The following is a 16,656-nucleotide window of genomic DNA, read 5'->3' as shown; positions in this document are numbered from 1 at the left end:
TACACAGGAACAGGAGGAGGCCCCATTCAGCCCCTTCTCCAGCCTGTTACACAGGAACAGAAGGAGGCCATTCAGCCCCTTCTCCAGCCTGTTACACAGGAACAGGAGGAGGCCCCATTCAGCCCCTTCTCCAGCCTGTTACACAGGGAACAGGAGGAGACCCCATTCAGCCCCTTCTCCAGCCTGTTACACAGGAACAGAAGGAGGCCATTCAGCCCCTTCTCCAGCCTGTTACACAGGAACAGGAGGAGGCCATTCAGCCCCTTCTCCAGCCTGTTACACAGGGAACAGGAGGAGGCCATTCAGCCCCTTCTCCAGCCTGTTACACAGAGAACAGGAGGAGGCCCCATTCAGCCCCTTCTCCAGCCTGTAACACAGGGAACAGGAGGAGGCCCATTGAGCCCCTTCTCCAGCCTGTTACACAGGAACAGGAGGAGGCCATTCAGCCCCTTCTCCAGCCTGTTGCACAGGGAACAGGAGGAGGCCCCATTCAGCCCCTTCTCTAGCCTGCTATACAGAGTATTCTGACTCGGCGAGGTGAGTGAGTGACCACCAGAGGCTAAAGACATTAGGCGCAGAGTTAATTTTTCTTTCTTGTGTGTTGTTCCAGTGTGTCGCAGGCTTTGAGCGAGGAGAGGGGCCGTGCTCACCCAACGGTAACCCCGGCACCTCTGCCCCGCACCCCCCCTCTCCACCCACCGCCGGTCCCGCACCAGCACCCAGCGTCGCGTGTTCCACCGCCCTCCCAGGCCCGACGAGCGAGGAAGGAGAGGGGGGGAGCGAAGCATGGCGGAGGGAGCGGGCGGACTGCCGGAGCTGGAGGAGTCCTTCCGTCGTTTCGCCATCCACGGAGACACCAAGGCCACTGGCCATGACATGACGGGCAAGAACTTCGCCAAGCTGTGCAAGGACTGCAAGGTCATCGACGGCAAGAACGTTACGGGCACCGACGTGGACATTGTCTTCACCAAGGTCAAGTAAGTGGCAGCCTCAGAAGGGCGGCACGGTAGCACAGTGGTTGGCACTGCTGCCTCACAGCTCCAGGGTCCCGGGTTCGATTCCCAGCTTGGGTCACTGTCTGTGTGGAGTTTGCACATTCTCCCCGTGTCTGCGTGGGTTTCCTCCGGGTGCTCCGGTTTCCTCCCACAGTCCAAAGATGTGCAGGTTAGGTGGATTGGCCGTGCTAAATTGCCCCTTATTGTCCAAAGATGTGCAGGTTAGGTGGATTGGCCGTGCTAAATTGTCCCTTAGTGTCCAAAGATGTGCAGGTTAGGTGGATTGGCCGTGCTAAATTGTCCCTTAGTGTCCAAAGATGTCCGGGTTAGGTGGATTGGCCATGCTAAATTGTCCCTTAGTGTCCAAAGATGTGCAGGTTAGGTGGATTGGCCGTGCTAAATTGTCCCTTAGTGTCCAAAGATGTCCGGGTTAGGTGGATTGGCCATGCTAAATTGTCCCTTAGTGTCCAAAGATGTGCAGGTTAGCTGGATTGGCCGTGCTAAATTGACCCTCAATGTCAGGAGGACTAGCAGGGTAAATTAGTGGGGCTACGGGGATAGGGGCTGGCTGGGATCATGGTCGGTGCATACTCGATGGGCTGAATGGCTTCCTTCTGCACAGTAGGATTCTATGAGCAGGAATGGGGCACAGGGACATAGGAACAGGAGTAGGCCTAATTCGGCCCTCTCGAGCCTACTCCCGACATTCGATAGGATCACTGGCTGATCTGTTGGCATTTCCAGTCATAGAGTGATAGAGGTCTACAGCATGGAAACAGGCCCTTTGGCCTAATGTATCCATGCCGCCCAGCTTTTACCACTAAACTAGTCCCAATTGCCCATGTTTGGCCCATATCCCTCTATACCCATCGAACTATCTAAGTGCTTTTTAAAAGACAAAATTGTACCCGCCTCTACAACTACCTCTGGCAGCTTGTTCCAGACACTCACCACCCTCTGTGTGAAAAAAACTGCCCCTCTGGACACTTTTGTATCTCTCCCCTCTCACCTTAAACCTATGCCCTCTAGTTTTAGACTCCCCTACCTTTGGGAAAAGATATTGACTATCTAGCTGATCTATGCCCCTCATTATTTTATAGACCTCTGTAAGATCACCCCTCAGTCTCCTACGCTTCAGGGAAAAAAATCCCAGTCTATCCAGCGCCTCCTTATAACGCAACCCATCAAGTCCCGGTGGAATCCTAGTAAATCTTTTCTGCACTCTGGAGGTCCCAGAGGATTGGAGAATAGCCAATGTTGTTCCTTTGCTTAAGAAGGGTAGCAAGAATAATCCAGGTAATTACAGGCCTGTGAGTGGTAGGAAATTATTGGAGAGGATTCTTCGAGACAGGATTTATTCCCACTTGGAAATAAGTGGATGTATTAGTGAGAGGCAACATGGTTTTGTGAAGGGGAGGTCGTGTTTCACGAACTTGATCGAGTTTTTCGAGGAAGTGACGAAGATGATTGATGAGGGTAGGGCAGTGGATGTTGTCTACATGGACTTCAGTAAGGCCTTTGACAAGGTCCCTCATGGCAGACTGGTACAGAAGGTGAAGTCGCACGGGATCAGAGGTGAGCTGGCAAGGTGGATACAGAACTGGCTCGGTCAAAAAAGACAGAGGGTTGCAGTGGAAGGGAGCGTTTCTGAATGGAGGGCTGTGACAAGCGGTGTTCCTCAGGGATCAGTGCTGGGACCTTTGCTGTTTGTCATATATGTATAAATGATTTGGAGGAAAATGTAACTGGTTTGATTGGTAAGTTTGCAGACGACACAAAGGTTGGTGGATTTGCGGATAGCGATGAGGACCATCAGAGGATACAGCAGGATATAGATCAGTTGGAGACTTGGGCGGAGAGATGGCAGATGGACTTTAATCCGGACGAATGTGAGGAAATGCATTTTGGAAGGTCTAATACAGATAGGAAATTTACAGTAAATGGCAGAACCCTTTGGAGTATTGATAGGCAAAGGGATCTGGGTGAATAGGGACACAGGTCACTGAAAGTGGCAATGCAGGTGGAGAAGGTAGTCAAGAAGGCATACGGCATGCTTGCCTTCATCGGCCGGGGTATTGAGTTTAAAAATTGGCAAGTCATGTTGCAGCTTTATAGAACCTTAGTTAGGCCGCACTTGGAATATAGTGTTCAATTCTGGTCGCCACACTACCAGAAGGATGTGGAGGCTTTGGAGAGGGTACAGAAAAGATTTACCAGGATGTTGCCTGGTATGGAGGGCATTAGCTATGAGGAGAGGTTGGAGAAACGTGGTTTGTTCTCACTGGAACGACGGAGGTTGAGGGGAGACCTGATAGAAGTCTACAAGATTATGAGAGGCATGGACAGAGTGGATAGTCAAAAACTTTTTCCCAGGGTGTAAGAGTCAATTACTCGGGGGCACAGGTTTAAGGTGCGAGGGACAAGGAGATGTACGAGGCAAATTTTTTACACAGAGGGTGGTGGGTGTCTGGAACTTGTTGCCGGGGGAGGTAGTGGAAGCGGATACGGTAGTGACTTTTAAGGAGCGTCTTGACAAATACATGAATAGGATGGGAATAGAGGGATATGGTCCCCGGAAGGGTCGGGGATTTTAGTTCAGTCGGACAGCATAGTCGGTGCAGGCTCGGAGGGCCAAAGAGCCTGTTCCTGTGCTGTAATTTTCTTTGTTCTTTGTTCTCTCTAGTTTAATACTATCCCTTCTATAATTGAGTTACTAGAACTGTACACAGTATTCCAAGTGTGTCCTGCACGATAATACCTCCAGGAGTCAGCTGTGAAGGAACTGCCCTCTTTATTTATTAGTGTCACAAGTAGGCTTACATTAACACTGCAATGTAGTTACTGTGAAAATCCCCGAGTCGCCACACTCCGGCACCTGTTCGGGTACACTGAGGGGCAATTTAACCTGGCCAATCCACCTAACCTGCACATCTTTGGACTGTGGGAGGAAACCGGAGCACCCTGGAGGAAAACATAACTGGTTTGATTGGTAAGTTTGCGGACGACACAAAGGTTGGTGGATTTGCGGATAGCGATGAGGACCATCAGAGGATACAGCAGGATATAGATCAGTTGGAGACTTGGGCGGAGAGATGGCAGATGGAGTTTAATCCAGACAAATTTTGGAAGGTCTAATACAGATAGGAAATATACAGTAAATAGCAGAACCCTTGGGAGTATTGATAGGCAGAGGGATCTGGGTGTACAGGTACACAGGTCACTGAAAGTGGCAATGCAGGTGGAGAAGGTAGTCAAGAAGGCATACGGCATGCTTGCCTTCATCGGCCGGGGCATTGAGTTTAAAAATTGGCAAGTCATGTTGCAGCTTTATAGAACCTTAGTTAGGCCGCACTTGGAATATAGTGTTCAATTCTGGTCGCCACACTACCAGAAGGATGTGGAGGCTTTGGAGAGGGTACAGAAAAGATTTACCAGGATGTTGCCTGGTATGGAGGGCATTAGCTATGAGGAAAGGTTGGAGAAACTTGGTTTGTTCTCACTGCAGCGACGGAGGTTGAGGGGCGGCCTGATAGAAGTCTACAAGATTATGAGAGGCATGGACAGAGTGGATAGTCAGAAGCTTTTTCCCAGGGTGGAAGAGTCAATTACTCAGGGACACAGGTTTAAGGTGCGAGGGGCAAGGTTTAAAGGAGATGTACGAGGCAGATTTTTTACTCAGAGGTTGGTGGGTGCCTGGAACCCGTTGCCGGGGGAGGTAGTGGAAGCGGACTTTTAAGGGGTGTCTTGACAAGTACATGAATAGGATGGGAATAGCGGGATATGGTCCCCGGAAGGGTAGGGGGTTTTAGTTCAGACAGACAGACACGGTCGGTGCAGGCTTGGAGGGCCGAAGGGCCTGTTCCTGTGCTGTAATTTTCTTTGTTCTTTGTTCACCCGGAGGAAACCCATGCAGACACGGGGAGAACATGCAGACTCCACACAGACAGCGACCCAAACTGGGAATCGAACCTGGGCCCCTGGCGCTGTGAGGCAGCAGTGCTAACCGCTGTGCCACCGTGCCACCCACAAAGAACAAAGAAAAGTCCAGCACAGGATCAGGCCCTCCAAGCCCGTGCCGATCATGATGCCCTAATTAAAGGAAAAAAAACCTTTTGCCCTTACCCGGTCCGTATCCCTCTATTCCCTCCCTATTCATCTACACATCCAGATGCCTCTTAAATATTGCCTGCGTCCATCATCTCCTCTGGCAGCGTGATTCAGGCACCCACCACTCGCTGTGTGAAAACGTCCCCCACCCACCTCCCTAAAACTTTTCCCCCTCTCACCTTGAACCTCTGCCCTGCACCCCCCTCCTTGTAATTGACACTTCCACCCTGGGAAAAAACTATCCAGCCTGCCTATGCTTCTCATAATTTTGTAGACCTCTATCAGGTCTCCCCTCAACCTCTGTCTTTCCATAGTCAATGCCCTTGAGACCAGGCAACATCCTGGTGAACCTTCTTTGCAGCCTCTCCAAAGCTTCCACGTCCTTCTGGTAGTGTGGTGACCAGAACTGCACGCGATACTCCAAATGCAGCCTAACCAAGGTTTTATATAGCTGGAAAATGAACCCCCACTTGTCAACATCCTTGGGGTTACCAACTCAACTGGACTCACCACATAAACACAGTGGCTACAACAGCAGGTCAGAGGCTAGGAATACTGCGGCGAGTAACTCACCTCCTGACTCCCCCCCCCCCCCCCCCCCCCCACCACCCCCCAAAACCTGTCCATCATCTACAAGGCACAAATCAGGAGTGTGATGGAATAAACCCACTTGCCTGGATGAGCGCGGCTCCAACAACACTCCAGAAGCTCGACACCGTCCAGGACAAAGCAGCGCCGCTTTGATGGGCAACCCATCCACAAACACTCGCTCCCTCCACCACCCACGCACAGTGGCAGCAGTGTGTGTGTGTGTACCGTCTACAAGATGCACCGCAGCGACTCGCCGAGGCTCCTTCGACAGCACCTTCCAAACCCGCCACCTCTACCGTCCAGAAGGATGAGGGGGCAGCAGACACATGGGGAACACCACCACCTGCAAGTTCCCCCCTCCGAGCCCCACTCACCATCCCGACTGGGAATATATCGGCCATTCCTTCGCAGTCGCTGGGTCAAAATCCTGGAATTCCCTCCCTAACGGCATTGTGGGTCAACCCACAGCACATGGACTGCAGCGATTCAAGATGGCGGCTCACCACCACCTTCTCAAGGGGCAACGAGGGATGGGCAATAAACGCTGGCCACCCAGCGACACCCATATCCCATGAATAAATTGAAAAAAAATACTCAATGCCGCGGCCGATGAAGGCAAGCATGCTGTATTCCAGGATTTTTACCCAGCGACTGTGAAGGAACAGCCGATATATTTCTGAGGGATAGTGAGTGACTTGGAGGGGAACTTGGTGGTGGTGGTGTGACCCATGTGTCTGCTGCCCCTTGTCCTTCTAGATAGAACATTCCAGCGCAGTACAGGCCCTTCGGCCCTCGATGTTGCGCCGACCAGTGAAACCAATCTAAAGCCCCTCTAATCTACACTATTCCAATATCATCCATATGTTTATCCAATAACCATTTGAATGCTCTTAATGTTGACGAGTCCACTACTGCTGCAGGCAGGGCATTCCACGCCCTTACTACTCTCTGAGTAAAGAACCTACCTCTAACATCTGTCCTATATCTATCACCCCTCAATTTAAAGCTATGTCCCCTCGTGCTAGCCAACACCATCCGAGGAAAAAGGCTCTCACTGTCCACCCTATCTAATCCTCTGATCATCTTGTATGCCTCTATTAAGTCACCTCTTAACCTTCTCTCTAACGAAAACAACCTCAAGTCCCTCAGCCTTTCCTCATACGATTTTCCCACCATACCAGGAAACATCCTGGTAAATCTCCTCTGCACCCTTTCCAACACTTCCACATCCTTCCTATAATGCGGCGACCAGAACTGTACGCAATACTCCAAGTGCGGCCGCACCAGAGTTTTGTACAGCTGCAACATGACCTCCTGGCTCCGAAACTCAATCCCTCTACCAATAAAAGCTAACATACCGTCTGCCTTCTTAACAACCCTATCAACCTGGGTGCCAACTTTCAGGGATCTATGCACATGGACATCCAGATCCGTCTATTCATCCACACTACCAAGTATCTTACCATGAGCCCAGTACTCTGTATTCCTGTTACTCCTTCCAAAGTGAATTACCTCACACTTTTCCGCATTAAACTCCATTTGCCACCTCTCAGCCCAGCTCTGCAGCTTATCTATGTCCCTCTGTAACCTGCCACTTCCCTCCGCACTGTCTACAACTCCACCGACTTTAGTGTCATCCGCAAATTTACTAACCCATCCTTTTACGCCCTTATCCAGGTCATTTATAAAAATGACAAACAGCAGTGGCCCCAAAACAGATCCTTGCGGTACACCACTAGTAACTGAACTGCAGGATGAATATTTCCCATCAACCACCACCCTCTGTTTTCTTACAGCGAGCCAATTCCTGATCCAAACCACTAAATCACCCTCAATCCCATGTGTCCGTATTTTCTGCAATAGCTTACCATGGGGAACCTTATCAAACGCTTTGCTGAAATCCATATACACCACATCAACCGCTTTACCCTCATCCACCTCTTTGGTCACCTTCTCAAAGAGCTCAATAAGGTTTGTGAGGCACGACCTACCCTTCACAAAACCGTGCTGACTATCCCTAATCAAATTGTTTATTTCTCGATGATTATAAATCCTCTCTCTTCTAATCCTTTCCAATACTTTGCCCACAATAGAAGTAAGGCTCACCGGTCTATAATTACCAGGGTTGTCCCTACTCCCCTTCTTAAACAAGGTGACAACATTTGCTATCCTCCAGTCTTCTGGCATTTTTCCTGTAGACAATGACAACACAAAGATCAAAGCCAAAGGCTCTGCAATCTCCTCTCTAGCCTCCCAGAGAATCCTAGGATAAATCCCATCCGGCCCAGGGGACTTATCTATTTTTACCCTTTCCAGAATTACTAACACCTCCTCCTTATGAACCTCAACCCCGTCCAGTCCAACAGCCTGCATCTCAGTACTCCCCTCGACAACACTGTCCCTCTCCTGTGTGAATACTGATGAAAAATATTCATTTAGTGCCTCTCCTATCTCTTCAGACTCCACGCACATCTTCCCACTACTGTCCTTGACTGGCCCTAATCTTACCCTAGTCATTCTTTTACTCCTGACACACCTATAGAAAGCTTTAGGGTTTTCCTTGATCCTACCTGTCCAAAGACTTCTCATGTCCCCTCCTGGCTCTTCTTAACTCTTTCTTTAGGTCCTTCCTGGCTAACTTGTAACTCTCAAGCACCCTAACTGAGCCTTAACATCTCATCTTAACATAAGTCTCCTTCTTCCTCTTCACAAGAGATTCAACTTCTTTAGTAAACCACGGTTCCCTCGCTCGACCACTTCCTCCCTGCCTGACAGGTACATATTTATCAAGGACGCTTAGTAGCTGTTCCTTGAACAAGCTCCACATTGCAATTGTGCCCATCCCCTGCAGTTTCCTTCCCCAACCTGTGCCACCTAAATCTTGCCTAATCGCATCATAATTTCCTTTCTCCCAGCTATAACTCTTGCCCTTAGGTACATACCTATCCCTTTCCATTGCTAAGGTAAGCGTAATCGAATTGTGGTCACTATCACCTAGTGCTCACCTACCTCCAAATCTAACACCTGGCCTGGTTCATTACCCAGTACCAAATCCAATGTGGCCTCGCCTCTTGTTGGCCTGTCTACATACTGTGTCAGGAAGCCTTCCTGCACACATTGGACAAAAACTGACCCCGCTAAAGTACACGAACTACAGCTTTTCCAGTCAATATTTGTAAAGTTAAAGTCCCCCTTAACAACTACCCTGTTACTTTCGCTCCTATCCAGAATCATCTTTGCAATCCTTTCCTCTACATCTCTGGAACTTTTCGGAGGTCTATAAAAAAACTCCCAACAGGGTGACCTCTCCTTGCCTGTTTCTAACCTCAGCCCAAACTACCTCAGTAGACGAGTCCTCATCAAATGTCCTTTCTGCCACCGTAATACTGTCCTTGACTAACAATGCCACACCTCCCCCTCTTTTACCACCTTCCCTGCACTTACTGAAACATCTAAACCCTGGAACCTGCAACAACCATTCCTGTCCCTGCTCTATCCACGTCTCCGAAATGGCCACAACATTGAAATCCCAGGTACCAACCCATGCTGCAAGCTCACCCACCTTATTCCGGATGCTCCTGGCGTTGAAGTATACACACTTCAAACCGCCTTCCTGCCTGCCGGTACACTCCTGCGACCCTGAAACCTCATCCATGACCTCAACCTCCTGTACACTGGAGCTACAATTCAGGTACTCACCCCCCTGCTGAATTAGTCTAAACCCTCCCGAAGAGCATTAGCAAATTTCCCCCCCCCAAGATATTGGTACCCCTCTGGTTCAGGTGCAGACCATCCTGTTTGTAGAGGTCTCACCTACCCCAGAAAGAGCCCCAATTGTCCAGGTATCTGAAACCCTCCCTCCTGCACCATCCCTGTAACCACGTGTTCAACTGCTCTCTCTCCCTATTCCTCCCCTCACTATCACGTGGCGCGGGTAACAAACCAGAGATAACAACTCTGTTTGTTCTAACCCTAAGCTTCCACCCTAACTCCCAGAATTTCTGCCTTGCATCCCCATCCCTTTTCCTACCTATATCTTGAGTGCCTATGTGAACCACAACTTGGGGCTGGTCCCCCTCCCCCTTAAGGATTTCGAAAACACGATCCGAGACATCATGGACTCTGGCTCCTGGGAGGCAAAACACCAACCGCGAGTCTCTCTCGTTCCCGCGGAATCTCCTATCCGTCCCTTTAACTATGGAGTCCCCAATGACTAATCCGCTACTCCTCTCCCCCCTTCCCTTCTGAGCCACAAGGACAGACTCTGAGCCAGTGACCTGTAGACCCTGGCTTACCCCTGCTAAGTCCCCCCCCCCCCCCCCCCAACAGCATCCACAAATGTACTATCCCCCCCCCCCCCCCCCCAACAGCATCCACAAATGTACTATCCCCAATTTCTACTACATTTCATAGAAACCCTACAGTGCAGAAGGAGGCCATTCGGCCCATCGAGTCTGCACTGACCACAATCCCACCCAGGCCCTACCCCCACATATTTTACCCACTAATCCCTCTAATCTACGCATCTCAGGACTCTAAGGGGCAATTTTTAACCTGGCCAATCAACCTAACCCGCACATCTTTGGACTGTGGGAGGAAACCGGAGCACCCGGAGGAAACCCACGCAGACACGAGGAGAATGTGCAAACTCCACACAGACAGTGACCGAGGCGGGAATCGAACCCGGGACCCTGGAGCTGTGAAGCAGCAGTGCTAACCACTGTGCTACCGTGCCGCCCATTTCTTGTTTTTCCCCCCACTTGGATGGCTCCCTGTACCTTGGTGCTGTGGTCAGTTTGCTCATCCTCCCTTTCCCTCCCCTTCTGAGCTGCCGGGCCGGACTCTGCGCCGGAGGCACGCCCACTGTTGCTTCCCCCAGGTAGGCTGTCCCCCCCCAACAGCACCCAAACAGGAGTACTTATTGTTAAGGGGCACAGCCACTGGGGTACTCTCTAGTACCTGACCTTTCCCCTTCCTAACCGTGACCCACTTGTCTGCCTCCCGTGGCCCCGGTGTGACCACCTGCCTGTAACTCCTCTCTATCACCTCCTCATTCTCCCTGACCAGACGAAGGTCATCGAGCTGCAGTTCCAGTTCCCCAACGCGGTCCCTTAGGAGCTGCAGCTCGACGCACCTGGCGCAGATATGGACGTCCGGGAGGCTGGGAGACTCCAGGACCTCCCACATCCGACACCGAGAACAACAAACTGGCCTCACACTCATAATTCCCCCTTTCTTCAAATAACACAGGAAACAGCTAACTGAACCTACCCGGACTCGCCCGTTTCCGCCTGAGCCCGTTGAGCCAAAGCCCTTCAGCCCTCACTCTGCTCCCTCTTACTCCACCGCCCGCTCACAACGCTGCCCGTTGGATCGAGCCGCCTGCTTTTTAAACCTCCTGCACGCTTATAAAAAAAAGTTGTTTTTTTCTTCTTCCCAAGGTCTCCCCGCGCCCGGCCTCCTTCCGCTTTCCCCTTAAACTCGTAAAAAAGAAACCCCGCGAAAAAAGTAATGAAAATTAAGTTAATCCCTTACACTTTTCACTGCAGCCACAAATCGCTCCCCTCTCCCTTGCTCCGGCTGAACAATGACGTGATGGTGGGTTTGAAAGGGACTGTATGCCTTCTTCACCACCTTATCCACCTATGTCGCCATTTTCCAGAGGGTCCCAGAGTAACAAGCCTGGTAACGGGCACGTCACCTGACACATCTACTCAAGTGGACCCTCCTCCTCCTTCTCTGCAGGGCCAAGGCCGCTCGGGTCATTACCTTTGAGGAGTTCAGACAGGCGCTGAAGGAGCTGGCGAAGAAGAGGTTCAAGGAGCTGGGAGAGGAGGAGGCCCTGGAGGCAGTCTACGCCCTCATCGCCGGGAAGGAGCCCACGCTCGTGGGCATCACGGTGGGTACACGGAAGCGTGTGGGGTGTAGTGGCACTTAAATGGGGGTTGGGGGAAGTGGGGAGGTCTGGAGTAGCGTGTCGGCCAAACCGGGTAAGAACGGCAGATTTCCCCTTCCCCCTAAAGATGCGGGACATTAGTGAACCAGATGATCACCAGGGTCATCATTACTGGGATTAGTGCCATGGATTGCAGATTTTATTCAAATTGAATTTAAATTCCACCAGCTACCTTTCGCCGAATTGGGCTGAAGGCTCAAGTCGCAGTCCGAGGATAGGGACAGAACTTACACTCCCACTCCCCCACACACCCGCCACCCCCATCCCCTCCTGCCTACTTTCAAATCCATTTCAGAGGACGTGATGTGGAGCCAGTTTTAAACGTCTCACCCGAAAAACGGCATCTCTGCTGGTGTGGCGCTCACGCGTTACCAATGTCGGGAGTGTGTCGGCCCTGGATTTGTGCTCACACGGGGTTAAATTCCACTACGGCAGCTGACGGAATTTAAATTCAATTTCAGTGCAATCTGGAATATGCGGCACTAATCCCAGTAATGATGACCGTGACGACTATCATGATTGCCGTTTAAAAGCCCATACAGGATTTGGGACGTCTTGTTGCAGTTGTACAAGACATTGGTAAGGCCACACTTAGAATACTGTGCACAGTTCTGGTCACCCTGTTATAGAAAGGATGTCATTAAACTAGAAAGAGTGAAGAAAAGATTTACTAGGATGCTATTGGGACTTCGTTTGAGTTATAAAGAGAGGGTGGATAGACTGGGACTTTCTTCCCTGGAGCGTAGGAGGCTTAGGGATGATCTTATAGAGGTCTATAAAATAATGAGGTGCATAGATGAGGTAGATAGTCAAATTCTTTTCCCAAAAGTAGGGGAGTCTAAAATTAAAGGGCATAGTTTTAAGGTGAGGGGAGAGATACAACACGGTCCAGAGAGGCAATTGTTTTATACAGAGGGTGGTGAGCGTCTGGATTGAGGTGCCAGAGGTAGTAGTTGAGGCGGATACAATTCTGTCATTTAAAAAGCTTTAGACAGTTACATGGGTAAGATGGGTATAGAGGGATATGGGCCAAACGCAGGCAATTGGGTCTAGCTTAGTGGTAAAAACTGGGCGGCATGGACAAGTTGGGTCAAAGAACAGGCTGTAAACCTCTATAACCCATCTGGTTCACTCATGTCCTTTAGCGGAAGAGGGTAATCTGCTGTCCTTACCCGATCTGGCCTACATGTGACTCCAGATCCCCCGCCACAACAATGTGGTTGACTCCTAACAGCGCCTCCCCCTCTCTGAAATGTCCGAGTGAGCCCACACTCCATACAAGAGGGCAATTAGGGAGGGGCTAAACAATTCTGGGCCCCTGCCAGTGACACCCACAACCCATCAAAGAATAAATATATGAATCAAAACAATTACAATGTATGCACGGCCAGTGGTTGGGAAAGTAAACTTTCGGAATGTTAGCCTTTATTCCCAAGAGGGATGGAGTATCTCATTGGGGAAGTCTTGCTATAACTGTACAAGGTCTTGGAGAGTCCACATCATAGAATCCTACAGTGCACAAGGAGGCCATTTGGCCCATCGAGCCTGCACCGACAACAATCCCTCCCAGGCCCTATCCCCGTAACCCCATATAACCACTAAGGGGCAATTTAGCATGGCCGATCCACCTAACCCGCACATCTTTGGACACTAAGGGGCAATTTAGCATGGCCAATCCACCTAACCCGCACATCTTTGGACACTAAGGGGCAATTTACCATGGCCAATCCACCTAACCCGCACATCTTTGGACACTAAGGGGCAATTTAGCATGGCCAATCCACCTAATCCACACATCTTCAGATTCCTGGGATGACGGGAGGGGTGTGGGGGCAGAGGGGGGTGGGTTTGTCTTATTGAGGGAAGGTTGAGCAGGTTTTGGGGGGCCTGTACCCATTGGGATTTTAGAAAGACTGAGAGGTGATCTTACTGAAACAGATACGATTCTGAGAAGGGGAAGGGGGGGCTTTGAGGGGGTGGAAACTGAGAGGATGTTTACCTCTCGTGAGGGGGAATCTAGAACGAGGGGGTGTGGGGGTTTAAAAATAAGGGGGTCTCTCTCCCTCCCTCCCAGTGAAGATGGAGATGAGGAGGGAATTCCTTCTCTCAGAGGGGAGGTCAGTCTGTGGGATTCTCTCCCCCAGAGGAGCAGTGGAGGCTGCAGGTCACTGAATATATTCAAGGCCCGAGTTAGAGAGATTCCCCATTGACAAGGGGGGGGGGCATCCAGGGCTATCTGGGCGAGGTGGGGTAAAGAGAAAGGCAGGAAAGTGGAGATGAGGCCCATGGTCAAATGGCCATTTGGCGGCACAGTGGTTGGCACTGCTGCCTCACAGCGCCAGAGACCCGGGTTCAATTCCGGCCTCTGGTGACTTTGTGGAGTCTGCACGTTCTCCCCGTGTCTGCGTGGGTTTCCTCCGGGTGCTCCGGTTTCCTCCCACAGTCCAAAGATTTGTAGATTAGGTGGATTGGCCATGCTGAATTGTCCCTTAGTGTCCAAAGATGTGCAGTTAAGTGGATTGGCCGTGCTAAATTGTCCCTTAGTGTCCAAAGATGTGCAGGTTAGGTGGATTGGCCATGCTAAATTGTCCCTTAGTGTCCAAAGATGTGCAGGTTAGGTGGATTGGCCATGCTAAATTGCCCCTTAGTGTCCAAAGATGTGCAGGTTAGGTGGATTGGCCATGCTAAATTGCCCCTTAGTGTCCAAAGATGTGTAGGTTAGGTGGATTGGCCATGCTAAATTGTCCCTTAGTATCCAAAGATGTGCAGGTTAGGTGGATTGGCCATGCTAAATTGTCCCTTAGTGTCCAAAGATGTGCAGGTTAGGTGGATTGGCCATGCTAAATTGTCCCTTAGTGTCCAAAGATGTGTAGGTTAGGTGGATTGGCCATGCTAAATTGCCCCTTAGTGTCTGAAGGGAATAGGGCCGGGCTGGGATTGTTGTGGGTTCAGATCTCGATGGGCTGAATGGCCTTCAGCCCATCCAATGGCACCTGATTCTTGCCTTCCGGTGGACTCTGGTGTGTGGCCCCACGCGCGCACACACACACACACACCCCCTCATCACAGGTTAGGTACGGCGCTCCCGACACCGAGGAAGTTACCTCCCCGATGCAGCCCATCGCTCCGTCGTGGCTAACGTTTCCTTTCCGCCTCCTTTCAGAAAGCCGCCAAGGCGGGAGCCGTGGACCGGCTGACGGACGTCTCCAAGTTCACGGGGTCGCACAAGGAGCGCTTCGACGAGAGCGGCAAGGGTCGAGGCAAGGCGGGCCGCGAGAACCTGGTGGAGAACACGGGCTTCGTGTCAGCCTACAAGGGCAAGGGCACCTACGATCAGAAGGTCAAAGGCTCCAAATGATGCATCGGGCCTTCCCCTCCCCTACGCCACCTTCCCCTCCCCTACGCCACCTTCCCCTCCCCTACGCCACTTTCCCCATCCCTACGCCACCTTCCCCTCCCCTACGCCACCTTCCCCTCCCTCATCCCCCCCCCCCCCCACCACCACCTTCCACCCCTCACCCGCCCCCGCCCCCCCCCCCCTCCCTCAGACTCACCCCTGTCGAACCTCTGCCGTCAGCTCGTCAAGAACGTGGGGCGGATTCAGCAACGTTCCTCGCTCAGCCAGCCGAGATGGGCAAACATGAGGATAGGGTTGGGGAGGGGGATTGGGGGTCAGCATTGAGGGGGCTGGGGTGGGGGGGGGTTACGAAGGAGGTCGGAAAAACCTTGCGCCAGTTTATTTTTCTAACCCGCTCATATTCCCAAAAACAAAGTAGCCTGAATTAGTAGGCCTCATTAGTCCCTCCAATGGTCGTTAACATTCTCTTTGCCACCTCCCTATCCACCCACCACCCCCACACCCTCCCAACTACTGCCAAGTTGGTGTCTCATGCTGTCATAATTCTGATTAAGGCCCCAAAGCCTTCTGCTGTCTCCCGCATCTCGCCACAACCCCCATTATTCCAATTCTGGTTGACTGGGCATAGGGTCAAACACAGGGGAGAGGGCACAATTCCCCCCCAGTCACATGGGATGGAGCCTTCCCCAGGCGGTGCCAGCTTAGTAAATGCCTGGAAGATTCAGTCACTGATAGCTTTACTCTGTATCTAACCCCGTGCTGTACCTGTCCTGGGAGTGTTTGATGGGGGACAGTGTAGAGGGAGCTTTACTCTGTATCTAACCCCGTGCTGTACCTGTCCTGGGAGTGTTGGATGGGGGACAGTGTAGAGGGAGCTTTACTCTGTATCTAACCCCGTGCTGTACCTGTCCTGGGAGTGTTTGATGGGGACAGTGTAGAGGGAGCTTTACTCTGTATCTAACCCCGTGCTGTACCTGTCCTGGGAGTGTTTGATGGGGGGGACAGTGTAGAGGGAGCTTTACTCTGTATCTAACCCCGTGTTGTACCTGTCCTGGGAGTGTTTGATGGGGGACAGTGTAGAGGGAGCTTTACTCTGTATCTAACCCCGTGTTGTACCTGTCCTGGGAGTGTTTGATGGGGGGGACAGTGTAGAGGGAGCTTTACTCTGTATCTAACCCCGTGCTGTACCTGTCCTGGGAGTGTTTGATGGGGGACAGTGTAGAGGGAGCTTTACTCTGTATCTAACCCCGTGCTGTACCTGTCCTGGGAGTGTTTGATGGGGGACAGTGTAGAGGGAGATTTACTCTGTATCTAACCCCGTGTTGTACCTGTCCTGGGAGTGTTTGATGGGAGACAGTGGAGAGGGAGCTTTACTCTGTATCTAACCCCGTGCTGTACCTGTCCTGGGAGTGTTTGATGGGAGACAGTGGAGAGGGAGCTTTACTCTGTATCTAACCCCGTGCTGTACCTGTCCTGGGAGTGTTTGATGGGAGACAGTGGAGAGGGAGCTTTACTCCGTATCTAACCAATGTTGTACCCACATCGCCACCACTAATGTGTATTAACGTTTAAGAACATGCCTTTTTTTCCATATTGGAATTTTGCCTGTGGATGGGGCCTTCACGAGTGATTGGTTGGTCAATTCCAGT

The 16,656-nt window shown here is 51.3% G+C and overlaps 1 protein-coding gene across 1 annotated transcript; it reads left to right on the top strand.

The window, feature by feature from the left end:
- Positions 1-607: 607 nt before the first annotated feature.
- Positions 608-15,131, top strand: LOC144486902 (tubulin polymerization-promoting protein family member 3-like). The gene is made up of 3 exons (XM_078204933.1): positions 608-977; positions 11,439-11,592; positions 14,813-15,131. The coding sequence occupies exons 1-3, from the start codon at positions 787-789 to the stop codon at positions 15,005-15,007; spliced, it is 540 nt and encodes a 179-aa protein (XP_078061059.1). The 5' UTR covers positions 608-786; the 3' UTR covers positions 15,008-15,131.
- Positions 15,132-16,656: the final 1,525 nt, after the last annotated feature.

Source organism: Mustelus asterias, unplaced genomic scaffold (assembly GCF_964213995.1).
Source record: "Mustelus asterias unplaced genomic scaffold, sMusAst1.hap1.1 HAP1_SCAFFOLD_510, whole genome shotgun sequence".
NCBI lineage: Eukaryota > Metazoa > Chordata > Chondrichthyes > Carcharhiniformes > Triakidae > Mustelus > Mustelus asterias.
Note: the sequence above shows the minus strand (reverse complement) of the source record. Positions and strands in the feature narration are given on the sequence as shown.

Coding starts and splice junctions, on each gene's coding strand:
- LOC144486902 (XM_078204933.1), top strand. CDS start 787: ATGGCGGAGGGAGCGGGCGGACTGCCGGAGCTGGAGGAGTCCTTCCGT. Junction 978..11,438: donor ATTGTCTTCACCAAGGTCAA/GTAAGTGGCAGC, acceptor CCTTCTCTGCAG/GGCCAAGGCCGCTCGGGTCA. Junction 11,593..14,812: donor CCACGCTCGTGGGCATCACG/GTGGGTACACGG, acceptor GCCTCCTTTCAG/AAAGCCGCCAAGGCGGGAGC.